We start from the raw sequence: 20,330 nt of genomic DNA, 5'->3' as shown, positions 1-20,330 counted from the left end.
TAGGGAAAGACTAGGTAAGAAATGATTTCTCCTAAATAAGCACACCTGCAGAATATTTATAAAACACAATTTAAAGTATCTAACATATGAAGTATTATTTCTAAATAGGTGGGTATTGGTCAAACAGTGCCTTGAAACTTTTTGATCTAGTCGGATTTCTGGTAATTTCCTCATATGCATTTCACACATGAAACCTGACAGGGCACAGTAGGAAACTCCGGGCGGGGTGGAAGGCTGGGTGATTACCGCCACTGCCGTGGGCACGCAGCCTGGCGTAATTCCCCTCAGGAGCCGGAGCTCCCCTCCCCGCGCCGCCGGGCGAGGCGAGGCTGCAGTGTGCTCCTGCCGGCGGCGGGAAGGCGGCGCGGCCTGTGCGGGGAGGCCCCGCGCCGGAGGGGAGGCGGGCGGCCCTCGCCTTTCTCTAGGGGGTTGCGCGCAGAGGGCCGCGGCAGGGTCCGGCGGCTCCTCCTGCTGCCACCCCGCTCGGCCCCGGCCCAAGGAGGTGTCTCCCCGCCGCTGCTCCGCCTTCCCCGCTTATCTTTCCCCCGCGCCGGTCCCAGGCCGGGGCTCCCTTCCCTGCCTTCCCCGGGGGGAGGCGGCGCATCCCGCGTCCTCCTGAGGGGAGCAGGCACGGCGCTGCCGCCCACATCGGCGCACGGGGACGCGGCGGGGCGAGGAGGAGGAAGCGGCGCCCTCCGCTCCCCTCTTTACCCCGCCCGTCCGTCCCTCCCTCCCTCACGGTGCTGGCGGCGGCTCCTCCTCCTCCCGCGTGTGACCCGCTGCCGCATGTGAGCGGGGAGGAGAGACGGCGCCGCACCGGGCCCCAGTGTGGCGGCGGCGACGGGAGGAGGAGGAGCAGCAGCAGCAGCAGGAGCGGGAGCCGGAGCCGCGGCGCGGCGTCCACCCGCAGCCTCATCGCTGGGCCCCGCCGGCGCCCCGACCCCGCCGGCGCCCCCCATGCCCGTGTGGTGTTGCCGATGCTCCTTGGCCGGTCACTTCAGGTGAGCCGGCGGGGGAGAGCGGCCGGTGGGTCAGAGAGGCTGGCCGGCGCGGGAGCCGGGCCGCCGGGGGAGTGGGGTGAGGGGGCTGGGGGGGGCGGTGCCGAGGAGGACGGGGACACCGGCGGGTGGGGAGCGCAGCCGCGGCAGCCGCCCCGGTGCTGCGGCCTCCGCGGGGCTGCTGCGTGGCGCCGGGCGGCCGCGGCGCTCCGGGGCCCCGCACGCCCCCTCCGCTGCGCCGCTCCCGGGATGCGCCGGCGGGCGAAGCGCGGGGCCGGCGGCGAGGGGGATGGAGGTGGCGGCCCGGGAAGGCGCGCTGTGACCTTGGGCAACGCTGAAGCCTGGGCTGGGAGGAAATCGACGCCTGCTGATGCTCGGTTTCGCTTCAGGGTTCGTAGCGCTGCACCGTCGGGGATCCCGATGCTGATGGGCATCGCGCTTCTAGGTTACTTAAAAAACCCAGCAATCTGACGCTGTTAAATTTGCTTTCCAAAGTATCAACTTGAGACCAAATTTAAATTCCTTTTATATAACGAGTTTTCTGTTAACCACCCACTACAGTAAGTTTACTTAATTTTTTGCTAAAAGTATGTAGAGAATTCTAGGATCTTGCAAAACTGCTACTTGAAAAAGGTACCTCTTATTTTAATAACTTGCAGTAAATTCAGGCAGTTATTGTGAAATAATTATTATTTTTTTTTTAAGGGAGAAAAACGTTTACGTATACGCTGTGTTTTTTCTCTTAGTGGGTTTTTCACATCAAATAAAAGTAATTGACTAAAAAGCACTAAAAGGCAAAAAAAATTTCTGAACAGTTGTAGAATCTAGGTGTTTGACAGAATGTAATTGTCGAGGTTATTTGGTATGACCAGCATAAGGTAAACTAAGCACTAGCTTTGGAACTGACTCATCTTTTTGCCCACTTGCATCTCTGCAGGACTAGAGCCATAGATATTTTTACCAAATCCCTACTGCTGCAAAGCTTCCTACCATGAGTTTTTATCAATATAAAAACTTCTGGTACTTGATGGCTTTCAGTGCTTCACAGGTTAGGAAGATGGTGCTGTTAGCAGCCCCTAACTTAAGGTCTTACTGGGTTCTGGTATGATGTTCATGCGAAGGAAGTACATCCTCCTGACAACAGTCCCTCATCTGCTTCATGTGCACAATAGCTGAGAAACTGCACATTGTATGTGGATGTTTGTATAAAAAATTAGATTCTGTGCTATACCAGTTGGGTAGTTTGTGATACGCTATCTAAGCTGCACAGAAGCAACATTTTTATTGCTAAAGGTTCCTTTGTAGCCTACAGCACTGTGCATATATCCCATAAAAGAGGTTTTGAATTTTTTTTTTATCTTCCATCTAGCACAGCAGGTATATTAAAACCACTCTAGAACGTGCATGCTCTCTTTAAGCCTGTCTTTTGCAAAGCGTAGTGTAATATTGCCTTAGTTAACTTTGAGCAAAGGCTGGAAAATAATATAGTCTACGTGTGCCTATCTAAAAGCGGAGCTGAAAATAGCAGTATGATAATTAGATATCCTCTCTTTGCCTTCTACTCATCTTCACCGAACTCATGCTGTTTGTGTGTTATGCATCTCCAAGATCACGAAGAGCTAATGCGCAGCTGTAATCAAACAGTAAGCATGTAATTTGCCAACTTTTTTTTGTTGTAGTGCGGGAAATACAGATAAAAAGTACTTGCTTTCTGAAATAAATACAACCTTAGAATAGCTCCCTAACCTTTTTAACAAGGAAATAACCATCAGAGAGTTGTATTACACTGTGCGCCAGTGCTGTTATTACTGTACAGCTCTGTCTCTAGTGTTACTTCAGACTTCCCCATTGAGGAAAGGCTTTTGAAATATGTAGCAGAACCTTCAGTGTTGTGGGAGCTGAGGTGGCGCGTAATGTACCTGGCTTCTTGAAGGCCATGGGAATGGGAAGAGAAAAAAATGTTTATTTTTAATTAAAAAGTTGTTAAGTCTTTAATTTGAAGACTTAATAAAATAACTGCTAATAACAGACTATTTTTAATTTGCCCCTGCCTTACTAGCTAAACAGACAGTGCATGCTTCTTCAGTGACCTGGAAAGGCTTCAGAAAGGGCTCCTAAACAATTAAGCAGCAAACAGTATAAAACAAGTCTTCGTAGTCTAGAAGTACATTTAGATGGTGAAGAGTTACGAGAGGAACCTAAGTGGATGTTGCAGAGAAAGAACTGAGAAATCTAGGAAAACGACTAGGCGTGAAAGCAGTCTGCTGTGCAGTAGCTGACCTGACTGCATGGCAATTCCTTTATAAAAAGTTTTCTTTTAACAGTGGTAAAATGGGCTGTGTCTACAGCTTACAGGGATCAGACTTTTCTCCATCTTCACACCACTGCCAGCTTTAAGCAGCCTTATTTCTACCCGAACAGAGATTTGTGGAGGCAAAGTCCTCTGTGTTGCTCAGTAGGTAGGAAGGGATGTGGATGGCTGCTGTTGTACCTTAGCTGCTCCTTCAGCCTTTGGCTGGCCTTAATGTTGTTAATTGGCTAGGCAGGGTGTATCTCTCCTCTCTTGATAAGGATAATGAGGAATGAGTTCTGCTGTGTGTGGGATCAAAATAATGCTTGTTGGTTATACTTTGTATAAACTGAAATTAGAAATCTGCATCTTGCAGAGACATCTGTGCCTTTTTGTTATCCTTCTGTAGACTTTCTAGGAGGAAGTAGACTTTTCAAATATCTTCTGTTAGAAAAGCTGTGCTGAAGAGTAAAATTTTGTAGATTGGATGAAGCATGTCTGTTTTGGTCTCAGTTTTGCTAATTCCATAGCTCTTAAAATTAAGCATCAAAAGCAACTTTATTTTTGAAAAGAGTGTTCTGGCAACAGTTCAACTGTTTCATTTTAGTTTTGTCCCATCTGTCCTTCTTAACTAGAAGTTACAGTGGCCCTGAAACTGAAGGACAGCTTTTGAATTCCTTTGTCCAGTATTTTGGTGACAGCCTTGGGAGGAAGGTTAAAAGAATGCCTTTAATTGAAGAAACTGTTCTGCCTGGGGACTCCCTCCTTACTCTGCCTGTGGTAATAATAGGTGAGTTTTTTCACTTTTTTAAGATTCTCTGTCAGTGCTGTTGTCTTTATAGACCTGCTGCATGAAGTCATTTATTGTTAAATAACTAATGCTTAGCATCCTTACAGTGAAGATGTTTATTAGAGTAATACAGTTGTTATGATTAATAACAGTACCATAAAATTATGTTAAGGGACTTGCTATTGGAGTATATTTGAATTCAAATTGTGCTTTGACAAAATGAGGCACTTTATTTGGCAGCAGATACATGAGTCTTAATAGAAGAACTGTTTTGATTCTAGTGTTGATCGCATAGGGTTTGATTAATGCGATATGTCTGCTTAAGGTTGCATGGAGGTTGTTGATGGTGCACCAGTAGAAATTTGTGGTGTCAGATGGGGCAGTGAAAAGCATAATGCAAGATGTGTGCTGTGCACTGGTTAGATGCTAACCTCTCTCATTAATTGCCTTTTTCTTTGTTGCATCCATCACTAATGTCTGAATATTGTCCCATCTTTTCCAAAATGAATCCAAGCCAATTCAACCAGTTTAAAACAATAAATTGTAGTCTTGATTAAGTAGTTAAAGGCTTGTATTTGTGAAATCTTGCTGAATGACAGGAGAGCAGAGGGAGCAGGCTCCTTAGGTACACAGCTTAATTGAGAGTGCCAGGATGATTTGTATTGGGCCAAGGTTTTTCAGCAACAGCTGGTCACCAGCTCCTTACTGCCATGACTTGATGAGGGGATAAAGAAAAGATCTGGAGTAAAGGAGGTTTTCAATAATCTAGTCCAAAGCTGTTGGGACTACAGCAAACCAACAGCTTTAATTGTACCTGCGAACAGGCAGAGATTCCAGAGAATGGTCTTTTCAGTGTAATGTGCTCACAGTAAATCTCCACATCTTTGAAGACTGTGTTTGTGCAGTGCCTGTTCTCAAAGCTCTCTTCATGATAGCTTAAAATAGTGCTCGTGTAATACACTTACGTGGATGTGACAGACGTGAATCAGTTGCTGAGTTCTGCATCATAGTTGTCAACCTTAATATAGGTTTGCCATACAATTAATGTCTCAGTTTCCACTGTTTAGTTTTGCAAACATGCATTATGCCAATACCTGTGTTCGATACTTATTTTGTCTAGAATGCCTTTCTATGTGTTGACACCAAACACAGCTGCCTTGACTATTTCCCCTTGAAAAACAAATACGTTGCCTGAATGCTTTTTCACAGATACATTTGAGATGCTTCACAAGCTGATCTTCTCCATTGGCAGCCTATTATCACTAATTCATTGGCTGCCTGAAGAGCCTTAGAAGGGATCTAAAATGATTTAATAATGCAGTAGAAGAATACAAAAATAGTTGTCATCCCCCCCATACACACACGCACACTGTCTACTGGTTTAACTTTCTCTGTGTGATTTCTGTATAGCTGGAGTTAAACATTCTTCTAGCTTCCTAGTTCCGTCTTCTTCTCATTGCACTATTTTATTAATCAGAAAGAAAAAGATGGCACACATGTAAGCAGTTAACTTAATGATGAAACAATAACTTATATTGCCCTTTCTTTAACTTCACCATCCCCTTTTTCCCCATGTATGATGCCCAGTTTAAGATTTGATTCTAAGCTTGTGCTGCATATAGACTGCAGTTCTGCACAGAGTACTAAGCTACTGTGGTATTATTTAATAACTTCTGTGCTGTACCGGTCTTCTTCAAGAAATTGGAAATAAACAGATACATTCCATTTGAATTAGTTGGGATTGAAGAATTTCATGCTGGATCTCTCAGTCTAGAGGATGTTCTGTGCTAAACACTTTCCTCTTCTGCACTAGTTTTGATCATTACTGTGTAAACACAATGTTCTAAATTTTCATCCAAATAACAAGGTTGTTATGATGTTTGAAGTTGATTATTTGCTTTAAATTTAGACACATAATATAATTTTACTGTAGTTTACTGTTGATCAGGAGAAGCTTTGCCGCTATTCAATCAAAATATTACCTGCTGCTTAAATGCACAGGGCCGTGGGGTTTTGGGATATATTGATTGTATATCTAAAGTTTGTATAATAGTAATATCTCTCAGCTGCTGTCAGAGCTGTTATAGGAGGCATTGTGTGTAAATAAAGAGCAAACTCCTCAGGTATAAATTTCTCACTTCAAAAAGATTTCCCCTCCCCACCCCCCCCAAGGATTTTTTTAGAAAATCATAGCAAGTCTAATTGCAGACCTTGCAGCTGAACCTTAATCTTGTGTGTTCTTGAAAGCATATCTACGAGGGAATTTCTTTCCCTTGGACTTTTCAGTCTGCTCAAAGAACAGGAACTGGGTTTGGATCTGCTCTCTGGATTGTCCCAGGGGAGGGGCTAGGGAGCTCAGCGACAGTAATTCACCTTAACATAATCCCATCCTCAGTAATTTCCTTGGCCCTTGCCAGCCTTTGTTTTGGCAACTTTTGTTATCCATTTGGTTCTTTTTAATCTTACCCAGTAGAAATAATCTTTAGCATGGCATCCTTGGATATGGCACACATTTTTCTCTTTCTGTCATGGACTAGCTTCCTTTACACCCAAGTAGGAAAAAAAATCTAGCTATGCACTTGTAAAAAGAAACAAATTTTTTTACTATGCACAAGATACAATTCTAAAAATAGTTAAGAATTTACTCAGTCATGGGAATGCTTGTGACCTATAGGTATGATTAGAGTGTTTTCACAACTTCATACAATTTGTTACGGATAGTTTCAATGTATTGCTAAGGTTCTCTCTCACACCCATCTCCAATGTGGCCAGTGGGTGTGTGGTGCTTTAACCCCAGCCGGCAACTAAGCCTCACACAGCCACTTGCTCACCCCCGCCCCCCCCCAGTGGGATGGGGGAGAGAATCGGAAGAGTAAAAGTGAGAACTCGTGGGCTGAGATAAAGGCAGTTTTGCAGGTAAAGCAAAAGCCGCGCATGCAAGCAAAGCAAAACAAGGAATTCATTCACTCCTTCCCAATGGCAGGCAGGTGTTCAGCCATCTCCAGGAAAGCAGGGCTCCATCATGCATCCCTGTGTTATCAATACTGGTTTCAGCACAAATGCAAAACATAGCCCCATACTAGCTACTATGAAGAAAATTAACTCTATCCCAGACAAAACCAGCACAGGGCGACTAGAAGGGCTTGCATCCAGCTTAAGCTTTAAATTAATTCCTGGACTGAAGGGTACCCGGCTATCTCATGCTGATCTGTTTGTGGGAGGGTAGAACAGTGTGAGAGTAAGGGGAAGTGGTTTTGCTGTCTGAAAGATTCCTTACAGTCTGTTTTGTAAATGGAAAAATAAGAATGGAAGTGGTTTAAGAAATAATATAGGCAGGATCACAGATATATAAACTTTTTATTACAGACTTTTGATTTAACTGTCTTGGAGATCACAGTGATGGAAATCCATGGCTTTCCTAGACAGTCTTTTTCCAGAGCTTTATTGTCCTTATAGGACACAGGCACTCTAATGCCTTTATTTTTGCCTCCATATTCTGGTGCAAAACCCAGATTGTTTGGTAAAAACCTTTAAGGGACTCATTGTACAGTCTCACACACTTGTTCAGGTTCTAAGCCTTTGGAGAAGACGTGCTGATTGAAGATTTTTTTACAACTTACCAGTCTCAGCCTTTGAACAGCTCATCTGTAGGGAGTCTACATGATTTTCTTGTAGCCCATGGCTGTGATCAGTGTACACACTCATCATTGTAATAAAGTATGGGATATAATGCTACTGGGGACAAGAGTGATGAGTGTAGCTTGGTGGAGGAGGAAGAAGAGATCTGATGTATGAAGAGACTGGGAATGAACAGAGTCTCAGCAAACTGATGGGGGATTTAGGGACTGGGAAATCAGAAAAGGGAGAAGACAGGCATTGGAGAAGTGGAATTGGAAACAGGTGATGGAATACTGTGTGCAAAGGTGATGGGGAACGGGAAACGACGGTGAACTCTTGAGATCAAGAGTTGAAACAGTAGGAAGAGCTAACAACCTAACAATGAGTGCTATATAAGAACATGAATGAATTAGTAACTTTATCTTTAGCCCAGAATTTGAATAGGGTGTGGTAAATACCATGTGTGGCACTCTAGGTGGAAAACAAAGACAAAATACTGGATAGTACCTCGTTAGGAGAACACTGTGCTCCTCATTGTTAATGAGGAAGAGGAACTATAGAAATAACAGTACATAGTCACATGTTTAAATTCTGCATCATAGCATATACTTTTCTGACGTTAACTTTCCCTAGCTTTCAGTATCTGACTTTGCAACATGAGCTTTACTTCTGTATTTGCATGTTATAAATATGGTCCCCTACTTTGTTTAATCCTAGTCAAACAAATAGAAATAATTACCTTACGGTAACGTTTTGGTCCCATCCATTTCATATCTTTAATAACAATTTGAAAATAAGTTAGTCTATTAAAATTGCAATAATGCACATAAATTAATTACAAAATGTTACAAAAAGGATATAGAAGGATTTTTGAATTGATGCTATTGCTGAACGATGAATGTGGTCTTACATGAGTTTCTTGTACTTTATGACTTACCTACTGTATCTGTCTTCACTCAGCTTTTACATTGCTGTTTTGCTGTGTCTGTAGCTTCTCATCTGACTTGCACAGTCTTCAGCTTTCTGCTTGTCTCTTTTTCTTCCTTTTTATTTTATGATCAGATCTGAAGAGCATATACTCTAGGTTGTCTTTCTGTTCTGTGTTTTACAGTACCCAGTGTAAGTGGGAACACAAAGTTGTAAGATGGCAATAATATTCAGATATCACTGTGATTGACAGGCAGACTAGATCTTATCCATCGGGTCATTTTCATGCAAGAATAGTGAATTGCACATACTCAGTTATTAAATTCCTTTATATGCATTTCATTTCATGGTATAAACAGTCATTCATTTCTTGTTACCTGAAAAACATTTTGCTCAGTCTATTTGGAGGAATTTCCTATGGTAGGCTTTATTTTACTGCAAAGTTTATAAGCCCCTTTGAATCAGGACAGTATCACATTATACTACTTTAGTATGATTTTGTTGCTGCTTATTTAATGACTTACAAACTTCAGGTTTTGACATTTTTACTAAAGCAGTAACTTCTTTCTTTAATAGGAAATGGACCTTCAGGAATTTGTCTTTCTTACCTGCTGTCTGGATACAGGCCATATTTATCTCCTGAAGCTATACACCCGAACCCCATTCTACATACAAAACTGGAAGAAGCTCGACATCTTTCTATTGTTGATCAAGTAAGCTTTGGTTGCTGTCTTGTCTAGCTTTTTTCCTACTGCAAGCTGGATTATGAAACAGTAGGCTTTCTTTAATGATCCTGTTTAAAATGCTTTTGCAACTCATATAAGTAGTGCCATAGACAAAAAAAGACTTAATATTCTCACCCCACAAAGAACTAGACCACAGTAAAGCTCAGTAACTCTGTGGCCTCAAACAACTAGCTTTATCTCTTGGCCTCTTTTTTCCTACCTGTAAAATAAAGAGCAGTATATGCCTTCTTCAGTGGCTTGTAACAAATTATATATAGGGCACTTCAGATGAAAAGCAATGCATTTTAAGAACTGCTTATCCAAAAAAAATATGCAGATTGCATTGTGAAGAACCAGCCCACTTACCTAATCGTATTTCTAATGCATCAATAAGTTATTTTGTTATTCTGTTAATTTAAATAGAATCAACTCATGACCATTAGCTCCAATCCTGGGGAGTGTGGTGGTTTTTGTGGTTCTTGAGGGCTTTTTGTTTGTGATGTTTTTGGTTTTACAGTCTGTCCTTTGCATGTTTTTTACTATGTGCCAAAAGTGTCTAAAGCACCACTTGGTCAGGGAGTAGCTGATGCAGGAATTCCAGCTTTCATGTCCTAGGATGTTTGGGCACGATCATAAAAGAACACATGCCGCTAACATACTTCGAGTACACATACTTCAAGTTAAAGTCTTCCTAAATAGCACAATTCTCATTAAGACTTCATTTTTTAGTAACATTAGGGACGTATATCCCCTATAAACACAACACATTTTTGTTTTCTGAACAGTATGCGTCCTTCAGTGTTTGTGTTGCACTCGCAATTGCTTTTGTGCTGTATTTGTTATCCACGTATATACATCCAATTTTTCTGTTTCATTTGATTAGTTAAATCTTCTCCATTATTTTTCTCCCCACTTGTCCATTTGTTTGCCACGTTATCATTTCCTACTCACTTCACTCTACTCCTGATGGATTACTCGCAATACTATCGCTAACTGTATTGCCTGTGTGACTAATTTATTTGAAATACAAACATGTATATGTTTTTGTAGTGGGAAGTAGGGGTTGGTTGGGGTTGGGGTTTTTTTGTTTTGTTTTAGTGCTGTGCTATGCTGTTTGCATGTAATGTTGACCTCAAATCTCAAGGTTTATTTTTTTGGCAGGAGAGTAAGTTGCCTAAGCTTTTGGCTACAGATGTTTCATGTATTTCATCCTCCCCTGACCCCCTGAGATTTTCCCAATTTAGGAAGCTAAACTGTCCTGTCTTTGTCAGCAAAAATTGGCCTTATGGCCAATTCTTTCTTCAGATCTCTATTCTGTCTTCAAATATTTGCCATTGCATTGCAAAGTTTTTAGAACACGGCTGGTTAATAGATGCTGAAATGTTCACATTTTAAAAAGTTCTAGAAATTGTTCTCAGCGTTCACTGCTTTGTAAAATAAACCTAGTCTTAATTAATTTTTAAAAACAATACTTCTAATACCTCCGTTATTTCAAAATATAATAAAGTTAGTGTTGGAATTACTTAAGAGCTGTCAAAGGAGCTTTTTTCTACTCGATCTTTAAAACTTAATGTTTTTAGATTCCAATTTTGCTTTATCAAAATGTGGCTCCTAGAAATACTAGCAATTCTTCATTAAAGGCAGTCCACTATCTATAAATATAAATGTTACTAAGTTGCTCTGATCTGTGAATATTTGTCCCTATATTTCTTTTTCTACAATGAATTTCAAATAATGAACTGCCCTAGTATTACTGTGTTATTAACATGTAATTTTTAAATGAGTGAAATGTATTATTCAGAGTTACAGAACAACTGAATCATGGCAGTTATTTCTGAAGTGTTGTGATTGAACCTCTATATTACATACTTATCTATACTTAAAACGCAACTTGAACTAATTGTCTTTTATTTTGAAATTCAACTTCTGTATATCAGAACAGCATGATGAACAGTTAAAGTTGCATGAACAGATCAAACTTTCTTTCATACTTTAGGATCTGGAGTACCTGTCTGAAGGCCTTGAAGGACGCTCTTCAAACCCAGTTGCAGTGCTTTTTGATACACTGCTTCATCCTGATGCTGACTTTGGGTACGACTACCCACCGGTTTTGCACTGGAAGCTAGAACAACATAATTATATTCCCCATCTAGTGCTTGGTAAAGGACCACCTGGCGGAGCTTGGCACGTGAGTAAAAATTTCCTATCACTTCCAGGGTAACTTGACAATTTTGTGGTTTGGAGGTTTTCTTACTATCTAAGGTTGTTTTAGATAGTAATGGCAATTGCAGTTTCAACTGGTCAACTACCAAAGCCCAAATATGTTATAGAGGTGCAAAAGAAAGGAAAAAGTTGTCCTTAATTTGGGGATTTGTGACCATGACCGCTGTCTTATGTGGGTGTTTTATTAGTTTTAATTTAATGAATTATAATTAAGAGTATTTTCTACTACTTTTTTCTCCTCTCCTTGCATTGTTTCCATGTGCTGTTTATACAAAATCTTAAATCTTAATGTTCATATCCTCTTGGTTTCAGACTTTTTTTTCTTCTTGTTTTGTATTTTAAATAACTTGCTTTTAGTTTCCCTTTCACTTGTTCTCTCTTCACCTTCTGCTTTATTAGATCATGTAGTTGCTCCTTAAAATAGTATCTAACTGTAACACAAAAAGTAGTTCATCAACACTTCATGTAATGTCCTGGTATTATGTTATGTTCTGGTATTTTATTGCTCTAAATGAGTACAATGAGAAGAACTTCAGTGTTTTACATAAATGTATCCATTTGAAATGTATCTGGTCATGCATCTTGGTTTTTTTCTTCATAGTCCATGGAAGGCTCTATGCTAACAATCAGTTTTGGAGACTGGATGGAATTGCCTGGCCTCACCTTTAAGGAGTGGGCAGCTAGCAAACGCAGGTAAAGATATTGCATAACGTATTTGGGAAATGTAGTTGCTGTAAGAATCCAGATAACATTAAGAACTGGAAAACATTCAAACTTCATTGTTCACCGGAGGGCTTCTTGTTTTGTTTATTAAATTGCCTGATGGCACTGGAAATGATTCTGCTGTGTGTACTCTGGAAAAAAATGGACAACAGTTGGCCAGAGTAATTGCTTTGAGTGTATTGAAAGCACACATACTAGCAGTGGTGTGTTTTAGCAGCATTTCACAAAGAAGTGCTGTTACTGTAAGCAGTTTTGATCAGAGTTGAGGGAAGATTGAGGGAGGAATTTAAAATCTATGGAAGTATTGGAAGTTCCTCTTTCAACCTGGATGCAACTTAAGTTGCTGTGCACACTAGCTTTCTTGTAATTCAGGAAGTTGTATATTTCAGTATTTGCTTTTACAGGCAAAGCTGCAGCATCTGAAATGTTGCTATCTATGAATTTTAATTTTAAGAACATAATTCAGTATTTCCCTATGTTGTTTTCTAGTAGTAAGTTTCTTGGGAAAATTTTAGAGAAGAAAAATTACTGTCTTGTACAAGCTCACTGTTTTTACTTCATTATACAATTAGTTCACAAAGGTCTGTGTCAGCAGATGAACCCAGGAATGCTCTACATAAGCTTTTTCTGAAATTTTAATTTTCCTGACTTTGTTCTAGCAAAATTAAGGGAAGTTGTTATTCTACCATGTATGGCAAAATAAGAAGTAGAATTACTTGGGCATATGTCTTTAAGGGCAGACTGTTACTCATTTCAAGACAACACTTACAGTGAAGAAACTATACCTTTGTTCCTTAATTGCTTTCTTAGATAACGACAGTAATCTTGCCTCCTTATTAACTGAAATCCCATAAGCTGCTTATTATCTGAAGCTAATTTGTTTATATTACAGTTTTCAACAATACTAAAAACAGAAATACTGACCTGTTATACTACAATTAAACAAACATATTTAAAAGTATTGATGATAATGAAAACTTCTAGTCATGTAAAATAGTTTCCTAAGTTTCCTTGTAACAGGTGTCACGCTGTCGCATTATCCTCTTCAATAAATATCTCATCAGGATTTTCAGAGTAGTAACCTGAACATTTAAAAGTACATATGCTACTATCTTGTTAATTTATGAGAATGAGTAGCCTGATTTCTTGTAAATATGCTTTTAAGTGTAATTCAGTGGGAACTGATGTCCACTACTGTTTCTTTTGCCTTCTTCCTAGAGCTTACTTCTAAAAAAGCAGCAAAATTCATGAACCTGTTCAAAATAGTTACATTTTCAGCTTATTTTTTTATAAAGGAGAATGCAATAAACATGAGAGAAGCATAGACATAATATCAGGATTGCAGTGCAAAAATGTTTTTTATTGGGCACTTGGACATCATGATCCTGTTTACATAGTTGCATTAGGGTTTTGTGTCATACTTGCTTTGTTCATTCCTGTGATATGGAACTACTTAATTTGATACTTACCGAACTTACCTGTACCCAAGGGAGAGATCTTTTGCAAAGTATAATGAAGAATACTTGACTCAAGTAGTATATTGAACCTAGAGTTTCAAAATAAGCACTTAACAATTACTATGATATTTAATTACTTACATCCTAAGTAAGTGTATTCTCACTGACTGCAAGTTTAGCCAGTATTGTATTGTTGACAGTCATGATGCTAAACTGGCTTTGTAAAACACTTCCATACAGACCTACTGTGATACTACAGAGTTTTGTTATGGTTAATTTGTTAATCACCATAGCACTTTACATTGTAAAGATTTACAAATATTAAAAAAAAAAAGTTAGCTTGTCTTGTATATCAGGAATTGAGAGAACAAATAAAACGAATGCATTTAAAGATATTGAGCCCAGGGTCAGTTACACTCAGCAGATTCAATCCTCTTAAATTTGACTGTCACGTGGTATGTCATATGTGATATTCAAATTACCAATAAGGTCTAAATATTAACTGGAACCGTTCAATTTTGTTTCAGAAATATAAAGAGTGATCGAGTAATGCCAGAGGAAATAGCTTGTTATTATAAACACTATGTTAAAATCATGGGCCTCCAAAAGAATTTCAGAGACAATGTTTACATAACATCAGTATCCAGGCTTTACCGAGGAAAGGATGATGAAGATAGAAGTCAACTAAATGATGATATTTCAACACAACATTTGGAAATGGAAGATGGACAGAAATCACTAATTAAGAGAAACTGGGAAGTCAGAGGTTATCAGAGAGCAACAGATGGTTCTCATGTGCCCTTCTGCCTCTTTGCTGAGAATGTGGCTCTTGCCACAGGAACCTTTGATTCTCCTGGACGACTACAAGTTGAGGGAGAAGACTTTCCTTTTGTGCTTCATTCCATGTCTGACTTTGGAGCTGCTATCAGCAAAGGAAAGTTACGTGGGAAGGCAGACCCTGTGTTAATTGTGGGTGCTGGGCTTACAGCAGCTGATGCAGTACTGTGTGCCTACAACAACAACATCCCAGTAATGCATGTGTTTCGCAGAAGAGTTACCGATACGAGTCTAATTTTCAAGCAGTTACCTAAAAAGCTTTACCCTGAATACCATAAGGTCTATCATATGATGTGTACTCAGTCACATACTGTGGACTCTAATCTACATTCTGCTTACACTAGTTTCCCTGAACACAATGTACTTTCCTTCAAGCCTGAAATGAAATGTGTTCTTCAGAGTGCCTCTGGACTGAAGAAAATTTTGAAGTTTTCTGTAGCCTTAGTTCTGATAGGTTCTCACCCAAATCTTTTCTTTTTAAAGGACCAAGGACACAGCATAGGTCATCACTCTAATCAGCCCATCACATGCAAGGGGAATCCCATAGAGATTGATCCATACACTTATGAATGCACTAAAGAAGCTAACCTCTTTGCTTTAGGCCCTCTGGTGGGAGACAACTTTGTACGGTTTTTAAAAGGAGGTGCATTGGGCATTGCACGATGCTTGGCAATAAGACAAAAGAAGAAACATGAATTGATTGAAAGTGGGGATGGAGGAGGTGATGGGGTTCCATAAATGAGACATTAGAAACTTTCACATACAGGATTACAGAAGTAGTCTAACAGAACACTCACTGACAGCGAAAGTTGATAGCAGTCACATTTCTGTTGTATACAAGTAACCTGCGCTTGTATTGCTTGGTAAAGGATGCTGATACTACACTACTTCACCTTTTCAAAATACAAAAAAACCTGATCTGCTATTACAACTGATCTCTACTCAACTGGAATTACTTCCAGATAAACAGAAAATGAGACTAACTTACATTGACCTGCCTGTCATCTCTTGCTCAGCTAAAAGAGCAGACTTCCTCTGGGAAAAGCAATGCCTACCAGAGTGGCTTTACATTTTAGTGTCAAATGTGACAAAATATTTTTACCATTAAATTAAAATAACTTCTAAAAGCAGAAAGCTCGCTTAGTACAAAGTGATTCTTGGTCCCAAAGCAAATTTGGAGCCTTCTGCTTGAAACAAGGATTTTATTTATTTGCCCTAGTAATACAGTAATACTTGGAATGAGCACTTAGTAAAATGTTTTTTACTATAAGAAGGATTTCTGTAAGCAAGAATTATTCCTTAACAGTTATAAATTATCCTATTTGATAATTGCAATAAAAGAATAAGCATTCCCATTTAATCTTGAACACATTATTTGACACAATCTGTTAATGTTTTTTCACACTATGCCTAGAGTTGGCTGAGTGCAGAAAGACTAACATGAGATGTTCCCCTACAGTGATATGTACATTCTGAGAATACTCATTAACACAAACAATAAAGTACTGATATAAGTGCTCTTATTACAGTGTCGATATAATGAATATCTAGTGTATTACTGAAAAATTAAGTACTTGAGAAAACTTAAGGTTTTTTTGCTTCCTAGCTCAGGAAGACTGAATGGGATCACTTGACTGATGAAGGTGGACGATAGATATTCTCATCTCCCATTTGACCAAGTATTGGTTATTTCTCTTTTTCTCTAGAGCAGCACATAACACTAAAACTATTTTAGCCTGCAGATTTTGAAACTTGAAAAAGGCTTTTATCTCACAGCCAGCTAAAATATAAACAAACCAAACCCAAAACAAATATGCTGTAGTACCTATAAATCTTAAAGCTTGTTATGAAAGACAAAGACTTAACTTGTACCTACCTCTGAACTGAAGTTTCACCTTTCTGCTCCATATTATAAGACCTAGATTTCATTTGCTGGGTTTTAGAGTAGTTAGTTTACCTAAACACACTCATAGGTTACTCACCATAGTGAGGTAAGCAACAGCTAGTTAGAAAACTTAAGTTATCTTCCAGAACTCTCAATAGACTGAGTGCTTGGTTTTAACTAACTGATTTATTACCAAACATTTTAATTCAGGTCCAATGTGATGGAATAGCTGTTATTTAATTTTTTGTTTGGGGCTTTTTTGTGTTGAAGAATGTCATGTTAGTTTAAAGTATGGTATTTGCATGATTAAAATCTCCGTATTAGAACTTGAGCAGATTTTAAAAAGGAAATTAGGCTTAGACTTTGTGAAGCTGCTAGTGTTTGCTGGTTTCCCAACTGTCTAACTTTCATAAGTTGTAGGTACCTGTGTGCAATAAATGCCTGTTTTCTGTGCCTACTGAATTACAGGGTTCTGTGGCTACTGCAGGCCTTTATGCATCTGAGTAAGTTACTCAGACTTTGGACATAGAAGTTGAAAAGGTAAAGTATGCAAGGATTAAAATGACAGTATTTTCAGTGAAAGTCCAAAGTAATTTATGAAATGATGCTACTACTAATAATAAATTTTAGTTTAGAGCCAACTTAATTGCATAAAAATAAACACAAGTGGGGCAAAATTTATATTAATTTCTGGATTGCCTACATGGTTGGATTTAACCATGCATTGTCAGTACTAGTTAAGATACTTTTTTATACTTCTATCTGAGCTGGTTTTAATTATGCTAAATTCAAGGCTTATTTTCTTCATAATTGAACTGAGATTCTATAATTTGCCGCCTTTGGCAGAAACTGTATATATATAGATCTATCTAAACCTGTGATACCTAATAATTTTAACTGAGAATCAGTGTTATAAGTGCTAAATACGTGATTATAGAACTTTATTGCAGTTAATATATTGGGAATATGTCTGCGCTGTGATTACATTCCTTTAGTTTTGTGTCAATATAAATGTCCAAATACAACATATCATGGCATGTTACTGCATTTTCATTTGTCATGTGAAACATTTAAAATGCCAACAAAACAAAGGAAGCAATTTACTTAAACAGTTGTTTTGCAAAAAGGGGAGAAAAGCTTCAAACAGCCAAATCTCTAGCCTCAGCTGCTGCAGCTACTTAGAGGCTGTGTTTGTAGGGACAAATTTGTAGCAGAGATTTTTGTCCTATTGCACAGGCATCTTTCACTGCAGTATTACAGCACCTTGAGGTTTAACTGCTTTTTTCTTTTATCAATCTTGCCGGTATTTTTGACATTAAAAAATCGCATGTGAGACCCCTTAGTTGGGCAGAGAATTTTTCTCAGTGGTCATGTTTATTAAGCCAGTATAAAAATGCTTTTTTCAACCAAAGCTTTACTAAAAAATGACCCTGTTTCTTCTGGGAATTGCTAGTTTTAAAGTTGTAGCTGGACTTTTTTACTTTCGGGTTTCTGATTTTGAGAGAAATTTCTGTTTCTCTCCTCTTTTGGTATTTTGAGAGAAAAGATGTAAAAATTCAAGCTTTGCCTTAGGATAATTTTACCGAAAGCATTGTATCATACTTACTGCATTTATTGTGGATTAGATTGCACTGAGTAGTCTTTTGGGGAAATACTTTGTTTCTCATATTTTTTTTTTTTAATAAATAAAATTGAATTTCCTGTACGTTATAATAGTTCCCAGAAGGGAGACTGCTTCTTTCAGCTCTTTCAGTGAGAAAGCTTTTAAACATCATGGATTTAAAAAGGATGCTTATTACTTAAGCTTTATTACTAAAATACAGACAGGAAGAATATAATTTTTAGTTAAGGAATTTAATTTGGATTTATAGAATTTGTAAAGGTATGTTAACCCATACTGTGTATTTTCTAATAGGCTAGTGGGAAAATGTCTCTTACATTTGGCTTTGGTTCTTAATGCTGAATGGGTCTCCTAGCTAAATTATTGCTACGATTATTTTAAGTAGTATCCAGCTGTTGAACTGTGGCTAAGATTTGTCATAGTAGATTTCCCTAACAATTGGCCTCGTATGTGATTATTTAACAATAGATGCTTGTTAATGAAGGCACCCGATGGGGCGGTAGGAAACAGCACAGCCTTTCTTTTGGTTTCCAGTAGATGATTGACTTCTGTTAAAACATTTTCCACAAAAGAGTAAGGCTAAGTTTTACCCTGGTGAGTAAACGCAGGAATCCTTTCTGCAAGTAATCCAGAGAGAGTGTTGACAATAACACTGGATTCTTCTGTCTCAGGAAAATGCATTGCCTTGGGCTAGCAACCTGGGCTTGCCAGTGAATGCTTGGAAAGCGTATAGGTCCCAGAAACAATGCCTATACACTGAGTAAGGGACACCAAAGTGCATCCCACAGCTGTAGGTCCCTAGCCCTCAGCACTTGGGGAATTGTGGGGGTATACTGTATCTTCCTTCTGGCCTGGTGAGCGTACGCACATTTTTTTTATGATTAATTTCATATAGAGTGATGGTTGCATAATGAAAAATACTAATTTTGTAGAGGGAAGTGGCTGTAGCTTCTCTCTCGCAGCTCAAGAACTGTTAAAAGAAGGCCAGAGCCAGAAATCCAGAGTACGTATTCAAAGCTGGAGGAAATTAAATTAAGACCCAAACTTTCAGGCAGGCCTGACCTGCATATCTGGTTGAAAGGAAGAAAAGGCCATTTTTAGGCCAACTGCTCTTGAGAGAGAAAGAAAGGGTGTAAAATTTGCAAACTTGTAGTGAGTCCTCACTGATAACAAGTGATGACCAGTGAGGAACGATGGGAGGAAAGCAGCAAAGAATCTGAACAATATGAACTGCAAACCTATAGGTGCTGAAGTGAATCCATGCAGCATTGATAGGCTGGTGGTCTCCCATCCTCTTGTGTTAAGATCTGCAATACTGTACCTTTAGAGCTCTGTGCTGGAGCTGTTAGTCTAACATGTTGCCATATATTTTTAATTAGCTGTTAACTGAAGTTACACTGAAGTGCAACACATACATACGAACTAGAAGCAATTGTATTTGCTCCAGAAGCTGTAGGACTGGATCAGTAAGGTGGTGTACCAAGAGATCAGACTTGGTTGCTCTAGTACCACATTTTCTACTTCTGAGAAAGCAAGCAGGTATTTTCATGTAATAGCGGAATCTGTGCTGTAACAGTGCTAGCTCCCAAACACTTCTAAACAGCAAAAGGTAGCACACGTATGCCTTAAAGGCAGCTGATTATTCGATTTTATTATAATCCATATAGTAATGATTTCATTTTGAACAAGTTATGGAACAAAAAATGCTAAAAGGTTTATACTGTTACATTTTAATTTAGATAATATTTTAGAACCTTACAATAACAATGTTCTGTCATCATTTTGGATTATTTTTTGAGGTGAGAGCAAGATGGGAGCACAGTACCCATCTGATGGGAAAGCTGATATGAAAGCTTTTTGGACGTTTACTTCCCCCTTTTCCCCTTGTCCAACCTGAAAGGCAAGTCATGCTTTGTTTGAAATAACCATAATACCTGATTCTGTTTAGCAGAAACAATGGAAACTGAAACATTGATAGAGAAAGGAAGGCTTTGGTGACATTAGGGGTACAAATTTGAGGCTAGGATATTGAATTATAAACAGCTCTCTTTTTCCTGAAAAATACTATATTTTGGGGAATATGGTACACTAAAGGTGTTTGAGTTAAGTGAATTTTTGAAGCTTGAATTACACAAGGAAGTGTGAGGTCAAGGATGAATTTGGTGTAAGGAACAAAGATTACAGGGAATAAAAGTGTTAGAGTATAACTGAGTAATTATAGTGAAGCTAAGCACTG

The 20,330-nt window shown here is 39.1% G+C and overlaps 1 protein-coding gene across 4 annotated transcripts; it reads left to right on the top strand.

Annotated features, from left to right (window-relative positions):
- Positions 1-498: 498 nt before the first annotated feature.
- Positions 499-18,147, top strand: OSGIN2 (oxidative stress induced growth inhibitor family member 2). 4 transcript variants are annotated; one of them, XM_072852247.1, is made up of 7 exons: positions 499-1,001; positions 2,607-2,641; positions 3,924-4,078; positions 9,200-9,336; positions 11,345-11,536; positions 12,173-12,264; positions 14,279-18,147. In XM_072852247.1, the coding sequence occupies exons 3-7, from the start codon at positions 4,012-4,014 to the stop codon at positions 15,324-15,326; spliced, it is 1,536 nt and encodes a 511-aa protein (XP_072708348.1). In that variant the 5' UTR covers positions 499-1,001; positions 2,607-2,641; positions 3,924-4,011; the 3' UTR covers positions 15,327-18,147. The 4 variants fall into 4 exon arrangements, with proteins under 4 accessions (XP_072708348.1, XP_072708345.1, XP_072708349.1 ...); XM_072852248.1 differs by lacking the exon at positions 499-1,001 and adding an exon at positions 1,157-1,388; XM_072852244.1 differs by lacking the exon at positions 2,607-2,641.
- The last annotated feature ends 2,183 nt before the right edge of the window (positions 18,148-20,330 follow it).

The sequence above is a fragment of the Ciconia boyciana genome, chromosome 2 (genome assembly GCF_034638445.1).
Source record: "Ciconia boyciana chromosome 2, ASM3463844v1, whole genome shotgun sequence".
Taxonomy (NCBI): Eukaryota; Metazoa; Chordata; class Aves; order Ciconiiformes; family Ciconiidae; genus Ciconia; species Ciconia boyciana.
The sequence above is the reverse complement of the archived record's forward strand: the minus strand, read 5'-3'. Positions and strand labels throughout refer to the sequence as shown.

Bases quoted from the DNA above. Each gene is read 5' to 3' on its own strand.
- OSGIN2 (XM_072852244.1), top strand. From the start codon at position 958: ATGCCCGTGTGGTGTTGCCGATGCTCCTTGGCCGGTCACTTCAG. The intron at 4,079-9,199 runs GTGAGTTTTTTC...TTTCTTTAATAG, and splicing joins TCTGCCTGTGGTAATAATAG to GAAATGGACCTTCAGGAATT. The intron at 12,265-14,278 runs GTAAAGATATTG...ATTTTGTTTCAG, and splicing joins TGGGCAGCTAGCAAACGCAG to AAATATAAAGAGTGATCGAG.